The following is a 12,059-nucleotide window of genomic DNA, read 5'->3' on the forward strand; positions in this document are numbered from 1 at the left end:
ACATGGTACACACACACACACACACACACACACACACACACACACACACACACACACACACACACACACACACACACACACACACACACACACACACACACACACACACAGTCTTTGGTAATTCTCTGAAGGTGTGTTGCATACAGAGAGGAAACTGTGACACCAACCGCTGACGAACCAACCCTCAGAAACTCACATTTCATATTTCATTTCCTCCTCATCGAGTCACTTTCACCATCTGTCGTCCACTTCCTGTTCTTAAAACCCTCTCTCATTTTCCTCGTTCCCGCCCACATGGCTTCTTGCATTCCTCCGCTCTGACCTCACCGCTCCGCTCTGATTCTTCTGGGTTTTTGGGTTGACTTTCTTGCAGGCAGTGAAGAACATTTAAAGATATGTGAGCGTCCAAAATAAATACACCTCTATTTATTTTGGACGCTCTTGTTACGTCACTGAAGAGAGAGTGCATGTTTTAGGGTCAGACAATAATACCACAGAAAGAAGATCATAGTGTGGTGTGGTGTTTTAGGGAGTTGTAATTCAGGTGTTGCATGATAGAACACTTTGCTTATTAATATGAGAAAGATTAGGCCTGTCATGCATATTGGTTCATTGATAAGATGCAGTTTCTCATGCAGATCATTCAGTAAGAACCACCTGGTGGTAACATTTAAAAGCAGATCAATGCTGTTCAAGACCTGATGAAGAAATATAAAAGTACAGTCTGTTTACCATTTACTGTCACATAAGGAAATTGGATGATCTAATTGATCTTTTCCCTTAACTTAGGGGCAATCTTTGCACCTTATTTACCATTTAAGGGCATTTTTTCACTTTAACTTTTCCTTTTTCTCAGCCTGTTCTGCACTCCCTTATCTCTTGACATCATTTTCTCAGCTTGATTGCCGTGCATGCAGTTTGAGTGATATATATGAACATGTGAGGAATGGGAGAGGAGGGTGAGCAGTGTGTGTGTGTGTGTGTGGGGGGGGGGTGAAAGGTGAAGGCTGCAGATGGAGACGGATGACAGCCTGGATAATGTCCAGCTTTTGTTTACAGGAGTATGTTTTCAGTGGTGGGGGGATAGCTGATATTTTCAAAGACTTAGCAGACGGTTTAAAAAGCTGCTCGGAGTCTCTTAGTTTTGTCTTGATTCTCTGATTTGCCCTGGATTAAGGTTTGATCTCTGGCTTTTCTTTCAGCTGACAGTTTCATTTAGACCTGTCTCGTTTGTATAGCTTATAAAGCTTTGAAATGAAGCCGCTACCATCCTTTATTTGGAGGGAGGAATGTTGGGTGAAAGAAGGCTATGTATCTAAATGTCCTCGTCAGTCCAAATCTCACAGATTTTCACTTTAACACGATATCAATCATCCAACATTTAGGAGGAATGATTTATTAGCTTTAATCAGCTGGAAAACAAGTTGTCTTTATTCTTAGAATATTTTTTTATCTGCACATTATTTTCTACATGAATGGTTCGACAATACAAATGTCTAAAACCTCCAAAATATTCACACTTTTGTGATATACAACATAATAGAAGCAGTAAAACTCCATATTTGAACGCCGTAAACTGCATTTCCTATGGCATTCATGCAAGAACAAGTGATAAATTGTCAAAAAAACATTGATTATTTTTCTGTTGATGGATTAATTGTTGCAGCTCTATCTAAAATAAAGTCACAAAAGTAAATAGTTATGAGAGAAGACTCACTAAAGAATCAAACATCATGTTTTATTTTCCTATACTGTCTGAGCTGCAGACTAGACTTCTGCACATCCTTTTGAACTCTGATTTATAGTGACTGCTGCAACTGGACTGCTCTCATGTTGTTTTAGTGATCGCTTTATATCAGCATTAACGCCTGGGATTCATCAGGGTGATGAAATCTTTACAGCATAGAATGAAAACTGAACCCTTAAGATGCAGGGTGTGCTCAACGTGATGCAACCCTGCACACGGTGGAGGCTTTCATTTTTTTAAGTTGGTGATGCAGATTTAAGCTTGAAGCTGTGGAATGCATTTTAGAGTTTGCAATGTCTTTCACTTTGACTGTTTCTTGGTTTCCCCCGACATCATAATCCTCACCTCTCCTCCACTCAAACAGGTTTTACGTTCATTAGATTACAGACATAATGCCTTAAATCATAAGAGAAATGAAAAGCAGAAGTTGCAGTTCTCATGTTAATAAATGTAGGTTCTTTTACGAAAATCTGATCCATATGTACAAGAAAGACAGGGTTTTCCCCCATGTGACAGTCATACAGAAGCTTCACACTTAACAAGCCCAGGTCATAATGTGAAGCATTTGGTTCGTCTTAACTTCTCATTTCTGATGACATATCACTATTTTAAGCTTGGATTTGGCTACGTTTCCTCACTCTGTTTTTACAGTTTCTGGTTATGATAAGACACAGTGGACGTACAGTCACAGGGTTTTCTGTGGGGGTTGTGACAGCTAAAGGTTGAAATGGGGAACTCCTCTATATTTAGCCTGAGCAGCATGTTCTTATGACGCATATTAATCACTATTTGCTGCACATCAGTCATTAGTGAAATGACTGCTGTGAAAGTGTATTACTGGAAAATATAGTGGTGATGTATTTCTGTAGTTGACCCAAAAGGAAGCATCTTCCTGGTTCCCCCCTTAAAAATCCAATTGGACTTTTCCTTTGGATTTTTGCAGAAAATAAACTTAATTTTTCAGCAGAATAATCCCACATATCAGACGTCTCTTTTTATTGTCTTATTATTAGTTGCACCTGAAATAACAAACAAATGATCCAAAGAAAAGATCACACATTGTGCAGCAGGAGATCCTCTAATAAATAAACCTGGTGGATTAATGGAGCATGATGTCACAGGACGGGCATTATTTCCCAAGCATTATTTCCGGGCATCGGCGGGAGAGTGGTGGAGGGAGAGTGGAAAGATTGCTAAATATATCCGAAATAACTCTGAACAAACTCTGCTGGATAGGAAGTGAGAGAGGAAGAAGAATTTAAGGGGAGGGGAGTGAAGGAGGGAGGAAAGTGAAGTTCCCACTTCTGGTTTCCCACGGAGTGGAGGTCACATGTATTTGCCTCAGAGTGGTCAGTGGGATTCTAACTTCCCTCAATGTAAACAACTTAAAGTTTAATTTGGTGTTTCTCCACTAAGTGTGTGTGTGTGTGTGTGTGTGTGTGTGTGTGTGTGTGTGTGTGTGTGTGTGTGTGTGTGTGTGTGTGTGTGTGTGTGTGTGTGTGTGTGTGTGTGTGTGTGTGTGTGTGTGACTCAAACGTCAACATTGGCTGTGTTTAAATAGCATGTTTTTGGCTTCTTTTAAAGACCCAACCCACATTTTTCTTTCCCATGATCCAATAATCTATCCGTATTTTTAAAACAGGACATAATTCCCTCTCTAAAATCAAATGAATTTTTGCTTAAACAACTTTATTTATTGACGTTTCTTGACAAAAACTACATTTTACAGAGGAGCTTGAACCCACCATATTGTGACTGTGGAGCCTGTGTTGATGCTAACGGCTAACAGCTAGCTTCGAATAGCTTTGATAATATATGACTTTAATTATTGAGGTTTTGTTAGAACAGTTTCTTGACAAAAACTATATTATACGGGTTGACATTTGAGCACAACCTTGCAATGGTATTCGCTCTATATTTGTTTTAACAGATGAGCTTGAACCCACCATTGTGAAACTCTAGAACCTGTGTTGATGCTAACGGCTAACAGCTAACGACAACTAGCTCTGATAATATATCACTTTAATTATTGAGATTTCTTTACAAAAACTACATTTTACAGAGGAGTTTGAACCCACCATATTGTGACTGTGGAGCCTGTGTTGATGCTAACGGCTAACAGCTAGCTTCGAATAGCTCTGACAATATATGACTCTAATTATTGAGATTTCTTTACAAAAACTACATTTTACAGGATGACATTTGAACACAACATCATAACACTATTTGCTCTATATTTGTTTTTACAGATGAGCTTAAACCCACCATAGTGTAACTCCAACACCTGTGTTTAGGAGATGCTAACGGCTAACAGTTTACAGCTAACGTTAAACTCTTTTGATGTGTTGTTTATAATTCAGCATCTGAGGGGAAAGTAGCAGGACAACTCCATACTGAAGATAGGGATGTCATGTGGTATTTATATATATAGAATCGGAGGATGAAACCCTCTTTATTGTCACACATGCATGCACACAGCAGAGCACACACAGTGAAATTGGTCCTCTGCATTTAACCCATCCTAGCACTAGGAGCAGTGGGCAGCTATATATTTAATGCAAGATTTGGATTAAAAACTCCTTCAAATGATGAACCAATGAGCATGATATCAGGAGAAGATTTCTTCTACCTCTCCTTGAAAAACACAGTAGAAACCCTGCCATCATTAACCCTGCGGTGACCTGCCCAGCAGCCCTCCTGTGTAAATACACAGCATGATGCACCTGCCGCCACCAACAGGTTTTATGACTTCAGAGATGATCCTCCGCCGGCCAAATGGCAGAAATAAAACAATGTTTGTATTGTATCCATGGCTTTATGCCCCTGATTGTGCTTATCTTATCATGTATAACCTCAGAGTTATAAAGTGCTGATTAAATATTCTGCAGGAGGAGAGGACAACAGGCTGTATCTTTACAGTATCTCCATTCTATGCACCTTTTTATACCTTTACTTAACCACACAACGACGTACTTTACTACACTTATATGACACATAAAGGATTTACTACTTCTAAAACAACATTATAGTTTGATGCAATACCATGCTATTAATCAGCCAGTTGTAAATCAAATATGACCTCATTAACTATAGACTTGTAATTGGTGTTGACCAAGAAAATGAGTATTATTCTACTCCAGTTCAATTACGCCATACTTGTGCTTCCAGGTAAATACCTATCAGAGGAAAATAATGCACTTGTACTTTACTGCACCTAGGTTTACTAACTACTGAATCATTAGGGCTGATAATAATTGAATACATTGTAAAATAGCCTACATATTTTTGTTTCATCAGTTGGTGTTAGTGAATCATGCTAGTGTCCACTCTCTGGATGAATAAGAAAAGAGGATAATAAAGGGTTAAAGTCCTCTTCATACTTCTACTTACAGAGGGAAGTAATGTACTTTATTACGCTTAGTCAACATCTTCAATTGACTTGTTTCTGCATCATTAGGGCTGAAAATAATGAGCATTTCTGTCCTTTTGTTGGATAAGAACGTGTTGAAGTCTGACAGCTTATGTACTTACTATTTCAAAGATGAGAACAGTTCGAAATATATTTGTGCAGGTTCTGTTTATAGAGCATGTGTTGAGTATTGAGATTTAATGTGACTTTTTAATGTGTTTCCTTATTCTGTTGATGTTTGAACCCTTTGTATCATGTCCACTCCCCACTGGATGAAAGTGGGACAAGAAGAGAGGATAAGAAAGGGTTAAAGTCTGACAGCTGAGACACTGGTGGTCAGATTATACAGCCCCTCCTTCCTGCAACTCTGCACAAATATGCTGCCTCAGCATGAGCCTGCAGGAACACACACACACACACACACTTAAACACACACACACACACACACTTAGACACACCTTGCACAAAGTTAGTCCAGTCCAGAGGCATTAGCTCAGACAAATAAACGTACAAATATTTAGTGTTCAACTAACGCAGCGCTGGGTCTGCTGGCTGTTTCCTGCAGAGCCTCCTCACACTGTGGAGAGAGAGAGCGTCTGGAAAACATTACTCAGATTCCTGCAGCGTGGGCTCCGATTATTCAGGAGAGAAAGAAAGGAAGGGGTGGGGGGCATCAAACGAGAAGTTAAATCTCTCACACACACACGGCTGTACAGAGTGTGTTTTCAAAGAGCTATTTTCAGGCGTTTAGATCTCTGCATCAGCAAAGAAAAGAGAAGCTCCTCATTGAGTTTCACTCAGGGGGGTGACCAGGAGAGGGCGACGTGGAGGAGAAAGTGGGTGTGGGTGTGTGTGTGTGTGTGTGTGTGTGTGTGTGTCCTTGTTTTCCCAGGGTGTGTTCTCTCTCACTTTGATAAGAGATGAAATGTACACCTGCCCTCTGTCTGCGATTATACACTCCTTATCTTTATAGTTTGCAACATTTTGCACACGTTTGAAGTAAGAATAAAGGTTGTAAAGACCCTTTGTGCAAACTGAAACACTTTTAAAGCACACTTTTTCGTCTGAGCAGGAGCTCAGACGAAGCATGAATCAGAGCTTTAATAAAAAACGTCCTTGACCGAGACTTCACCTGAGCTGCTCGAATTTCCGAAACGAGATGAATTAAATTCTCTGCCTCCACGTGTTCTACCTGCTCTTATCCATTCTCTCATTTCCAACTTTCCTACTTCACTCCCATCAGGATCAAACCTCTTTATTTAAGGTGTGTGTTTGCAGGAGATAAAGTCCTGGGATGTACAGTACCGACTGCAGCGCCTCGTCTTTGTCTTTATGAGTCCATTCTCTCACATCAGCAGGAAGTCATAATGAGGCTGTAAAATATTTCAAGAAAAGCTTTCCTGCTCTTTGAAGCCTCCTCCACCATGGACTACATGCACCACCTTGTCCTGCATCAGGGACTCTTTCATGTCTGCAAAAATAGATATATAGATCTTGCTGTTACCTTAGACATGCATCTGTTCATGGTCGTAATCGCTTGTGTTTTGTTTGTTGTGAAATAGTTTAGTTTGATTGTGTTTGCTGTTGATTATGGGCATAGGTTAGTGATATAACTTCATGCAAGAAAGCCAATATGTGTATTTCCCATAATGACACACACACACACACACACACACACACACACACACACACACACACACACACACACACACAGACACACACACACCTTTGAAAACAAGTGATAAGGAACTAGTGGTTTCAGACTCTGTCCTTCATAACATCTGTGTTGTCTTCCTCTTTCTTCTCAGCCACTCAAACACACAAACAAACACACACACCCACACACACACACACACACACACACACACACACACACTGCCTGTAACATGTCAGCTGGTATTAGTGATAACAAGCAGATGCATTACGTGTGTGTGTGTGTGTGTGTGTGTGTGTGTGTGTGTGTGTGTGTGTGTGTGTGTGTGTGTGTGTGTGTGATATGATGATAGCATGTGTGCTAGCTGTTTCAAAAGCAAAGTAAGAGCATGAGAAAGGAACAGTGAGAGCTAAGTTTTTAGCATAAATGCTGGTTGGATTAAGGAGAGGGCGGCAGGGTAAAAGCAGAGAGAGAGAAAGGGAGGAGGGGGTTATGTGTCGCCCAACACAGGGACTATTTCCTCTGGAGGGGAGGGAGGAGAAAAAGTGGGAGAAGGAGAGGCGAGGATCGGGATTGAGGAGCGGCAGTAAGAGGAGAAGCGATGGCAGCTGGCTCTCAGGCTTCTAAAAACAAACCCGGGGCTGAGTAGTGGTCGTTTGGAGGGGGACACATTCTGGGAATATCAGGGCGGTGGGAGAAAAGCCCCTCGGAGAAAATCACTCGAGAGCAGCAGCAGCAGCAGACATGAAGTACAGACCTCTGGTAAGAGACACTTTGGGTTGCAGGAGAACAGACCTGGGGATCTGGATGCTTTTCTGCAGGAGAGGGGAGCCCCTCTGTGGGGCTGTTGAGGGAGAGCTGGAGTTCGGTGAAGGGAAGTTTTGGGTCGTCTAGAGAGGGATTCGGATTGTGTAACAACCTTTAGTTTGCTGTTGAACTTGAGGACACAGGTGAGAGGCAGGTAAACCGTAGAGCTGTGACAGGGTGAGCTGAGGTGAGTTTATCTGTTTTTATATTTCTACTTGGCAGCATAAAGGTTTACATTTGCTACAGAGTTTATATTGTTTATTGTGCTCATAGCATTCCTTACATTCCTCTATTTAAATATGGTGTGTTTTTTTAAGAGTAGTGAAAATAGAAAAAATAAGTATTAATTAAAAAACTGCAAAAAAATATGAACAATAACATTTAAAATTCAAGATAAAATAAACTTTATTAAAAAATACAATTAAAATAATAGGAACAATATAAAGAATCAAATGTATAAATCTGGTTTAAAAAGGTTCAGGTTGTTCATACTTCCTTAAATGTTTATATTCCTGATATATTTAACAGTTAAATAATGAAGTGCACTTAATTTCTAATAATATAGTTTTAATTATAATAAACCAAACAACATTTGTTCAAGTAATTTCAATTTCAATTTAATTAAAAGGAAAAAAAGTCCTTCAGTGTTTATAGGTCTCTGTTATATATTAAGTAAAATCATATCCCTAATATCGTCAAAGTAGAACAAAATGAAAGTAATAAAAATAAGTGTGTGTGTGTGTGTGTGTGTGTGTGTGTGTGTGTGTGTGTGTGTGTGTGTGTGTGTGTGTGTGTGTGTGTGTGTGTGTGTGTGTGTGTGTGTGTGTGTGTGTGTGTGTGTGTGTGTGTGTGTGTGTGTGTGTGTGTGTGTGTGTGTGTGTGTGTGTGTGTGTGTGTGTGTGTGTGTGTGTGTGTGTGTGTGTGTGTGAAGGGCGAGGCGATCACATGTTGGTGTTGTGTGGCTGGGCGGCATTCTTTGGCAGAGAGTAACAGAGAGCGTGTTAATGAGAAAAGTGTGTGTTGTTGTATCGGGTGTGTGTGTGTGTGTGTGTGCGACTCAAGGTGAGATTTGGGGGGGTTTTTTCAAACTAGAAGGAAAAAAGCATAACAAAATCCACATTTTAGGAGTGTATTCTACTAACCTTGTCCATCTCTTTCTGTAGATTTCTCCTAAATTCCCCAAAAGTGAAGCATTAAACCTGCCTCATTTGCATATTTATTTCAGAAACAACACATATCTTTGGACTAGTGATGTCACTATATTCCCTCAAGTACACAAAGGAGTCCAATGGATACGTTTCAGGCAGGGTGTGTGTGAGAGAAACTCCTCTGGAGGGAATTTAGCTTTGCAGACCATGCATTAAACCTGTATAGCACACTGCAGGACAGGAAACACCCCTGCACAAGCATAAAATGGCCTCTTTAAAAGGAGACTGCCTCATTTGCATATGTAAACAAACAATTCCAGAGAACCTGTAATACAGATCATGATCTATCTCAATGGAAGTCAGGAATGTGGGAAGTTTAGAGCCGATATCTGCGAGTTAAAAATAACCTCCCCCTGTATTTCTGTTGCTGATAATAGCAGAAGGATCCCCAACAGTTAGCCACCTCACCTTTGGCACGGGAACATGCATCCATGAGGATTTGATTACGAGCTTCTCTCCCCTTCCACCACGCTGTGTGTGAGGTGTGTTGTGAGGGAATGTGTGTGTGTGTGTGTGTGTGTGTGTGTGTGTGTGTGTGTGTGTGTGTGTGTGTGTGTGTGTGTGTGTGTGTGTGTGTGTGTGTGTGTGTGTGTGTGTGTGTGTGTGTGTGTGTGTGTGTGTGTGTGTGTGTGTGTGAGTGAAAGAGAGAGAGAGATTCCTGACACGGTTGTCATTTCTGCCTGCAGGGCGTTCGACTGCAGCTCAATAGGTAGTTTATGTTGGGCTCTCTCTCTCTCTCTCTCTCTCTCTCTCTCTCTCTCTCTCTCTCTCTCTGTGTCTCTGTCTCTCTCTCTCTCTCTGTCTCTGTCTCTCTGTCCTCGGGCTACACAACACTTTCTCTCCTCGCTGCGTCATCACGTCGAGTGAAAACTTTTCTGAATGAGTCGCTAAACTTTACATCGTTGCACCTGGAGTACTTATGACTTGAACAGACATGGAGGTGCGTTGGGGTCGGGTGAGTTGGTGCTGCTCAGCTCACAATGGGGAGATTTTGCAGAATGAAATGAAGGTTGTTAGTCGACTTTAAGCCAGTGAAGCATTCAGGTTCAGTGTAAACCTGCTGCAAATACAACTTGTTTCTGAGTGAAACTGCACTTCCTGTCCGCTGTGGATGAGTCTCACTCTCCTTGTTTACCTGTAGTGGTTTCAGATGTTTTATAGTAGTACTTTTAGACGTGTAAATGTTGTATTTGAGGTTTTTAAGCAGATACAAATCAGCTTTTGTTGGGGATGTTGACCCTGTGGCAGCACACGCTTCTACACAAGGATATATGTGTCACTTGTATTGTATTAAGTGGATAATTGCAGGGTTTAAAGTGTTGTTGTTTGGAGAACTTTTACATGTTACCCACAGGAAATGAGGGTTACAAGCCATGTTTTAACTACCCTACCTTGTGTGGAATCAGCTCGTTGTCTTTCTCCTTTAAAGCCACCAGACTCCATTGACAGAAAACAGTAATTGCAAAACACACAAGTTGCTGCTTCGATTTGTTTGTGTATTTGTTTGTGTGCTTATTAAAGTAGTGAACAAATAAGGCAACATGACACAGTATTGATTGGCTGCCATGCCAAGTTGTTCAGTTGCAATGCCTGTTGTGAACTCTGCACTATATTCAGTCTCTGATTCGCAGTCCTGCACTGCATTGTTGGAAAAAAAAAGTACATATATTAGCATGCTAGCATAGGTCTGACGCTGGATGTAATTACCCATGTAGCCTAGCGGGAAAGATGTGAGCTAACGTTAGCAGGAAAGATGCAAAAGCACCTATTTGCTGATTCATGGCTTTTATGAGAAGCGTTAAATGTGAGTGAGCGCAGAATTCAGGGATTTGCAAAGGAAACAAAACATCTACTTGCACATCTTTTTTTTTTTTAGCTTTTTTTGTTCTGTAATTGTAAAGCAGTATCCTCAGTAGAGATTCTTACCTACAGTTTTACCTTGAATTTCATTTAGCTGATGCTTTAACCCAATACGACTTACAATAATGTGCAAAAACCATGAAAAATAAAGATGTTTTCAGCTTTTTATTGCTTGATAATAAAGAAGTACTGTCAGAGGGTTCTAAGGATGGCCGACCCGCTGCAGGCTGTGTTGTTGTGGCCCCTATGTCCTCAGGTACCTTGTTTCATGCAGCTGGTCACACCTGTCTGATGGCTCTGCACAGATCTCTGTCTCTCGGGGTGGAAATGAACACGCTCACTGCTCCGCGGGCGGGAAAACACTGCTCTATAAACTCCAATGCAAACACACCTGGGGTCAAGAGGTGAAGCTAGCCTCTTTCAGGACATAAATAGGCCACAGATGAATACTTAAAGGTCTTATTCCTTTTCCTGACTAAAGGTTGATGTTAGAAATCTATAGTAGGGGTCTCCAGCACATAGAAACTGCTGAATGCTAACCTGCACATGTTGGGCAATTTGCACAAATAGCATAAGTAGCATTGATGAGCATTAGCAGACAATAGCTAGAAAATGGCTTGGACGCTTTGGACAATTTTGGAGTGGTTTTGGGGGTTATTGAGGATGCTGAATCCATATGTGAAATTTTTAGTATCAAAAATGGCTGTTTTAACCAGAAAGGGGCCATTTTGTGCTCTGATTTTCATGCATTTTTGGTCAATTTCTAAGTTTTAGGGGACTCATAACTGCAATTATTGATACTAAAACGTCTTCAATAACCTAAAAAACCACCTCTAAAATTGTCCAAATAAGGAATAAATTATTGGCATTTTCTTTTATTATTACATTTGTGATTCAAGCCAACATTTTCCCCCAAATTAAACCAATTTGGTAGGAAAATGTTTTTATTCCTCAAAGTAAGGTGCTGCACGATCAGCTGTTTGCTAAATATTGTCTCAAAGTCATATTTAATCTTGAAGTTGCAAGGAATTGGTAAAGGATGGTCCTGTGTGTCCTTAAGGAGATGATAAAGGAAGCATTGAAGCTCCTTTCCTTATCATCTAAAGACTTTTAGAAGGACTTACACACTTAATTCTGGGTCATTTCACTCAATCAACAAAAAGACTATTCCACTTCAACCGTAGCTTTAACTGTGTGTGTGTGTGTGTGTGTGTGTGTGTGTGTGTGTGTGTGTGTGTGTGTGTGTGTGTGTGTGTGTGTGTGTGTGTCTGTCTGTGTGTGTGTGTGTGTGGTCAGATCCTCTCTTGCATGACATCTGGGGTCACACTTGGCAGTATTAGGACATGGAGGACATTCATTCCTGAGAAAATGAGT

At 40.7% G+C, this 12,059-nt stretch overlaps 1 protein-coding gene across 5 annotated transcripts in view; it reads left to right on the top strand.

The window, feature by feature from the left end:
- Positions 1-12,059, top strand: part of LOC134879981 (unconventional myosin-Ic-like) — a 63,965-nt gene that overhangs the window by 22,318 nt on the left and 29,588 nt on the right. Inside the window, exon 1 of one of the 5 annotated variants that reach the window (XM_063906606.1) lies at positions 7,378-7,572. The exons of 2 other annotated variants lie outside the window; for them this stretch is intronic. In XM_063906606.1, coding sequence (XP_063762676.1) covers positions 7,555-7,572 — 18 coding nt within the window. In that variant the 5' untranslated portion in view covers positions 7,378-7,554. Of the gene's footprint in view, positions 1-7,377; positions 7,573-9,621; positions 9,781-12,059 lie in introns of those variants that run through there. 2 more of the 5 variants (XM_063906607.1, XM_063906605.1) reach the window with 2 other exon arrangements.

Source organism: Eleginops maclovinus, chromosome 18 (genome assembly GCF_036324505.1).
Source record: "Eleginops maclovinus isolate JMC-PN-2008 ecotype Puerto Natales chromosome 18, JC_Emac_rtc_rv5, whole genome shotgun sequence".
NCBI classification, from domain to species: Eukaryota; Metazoa; Chordata; class Actinopteri; order Perciformes; family Eleginopidae; genus Eleginops; species Eleginops maclovinus.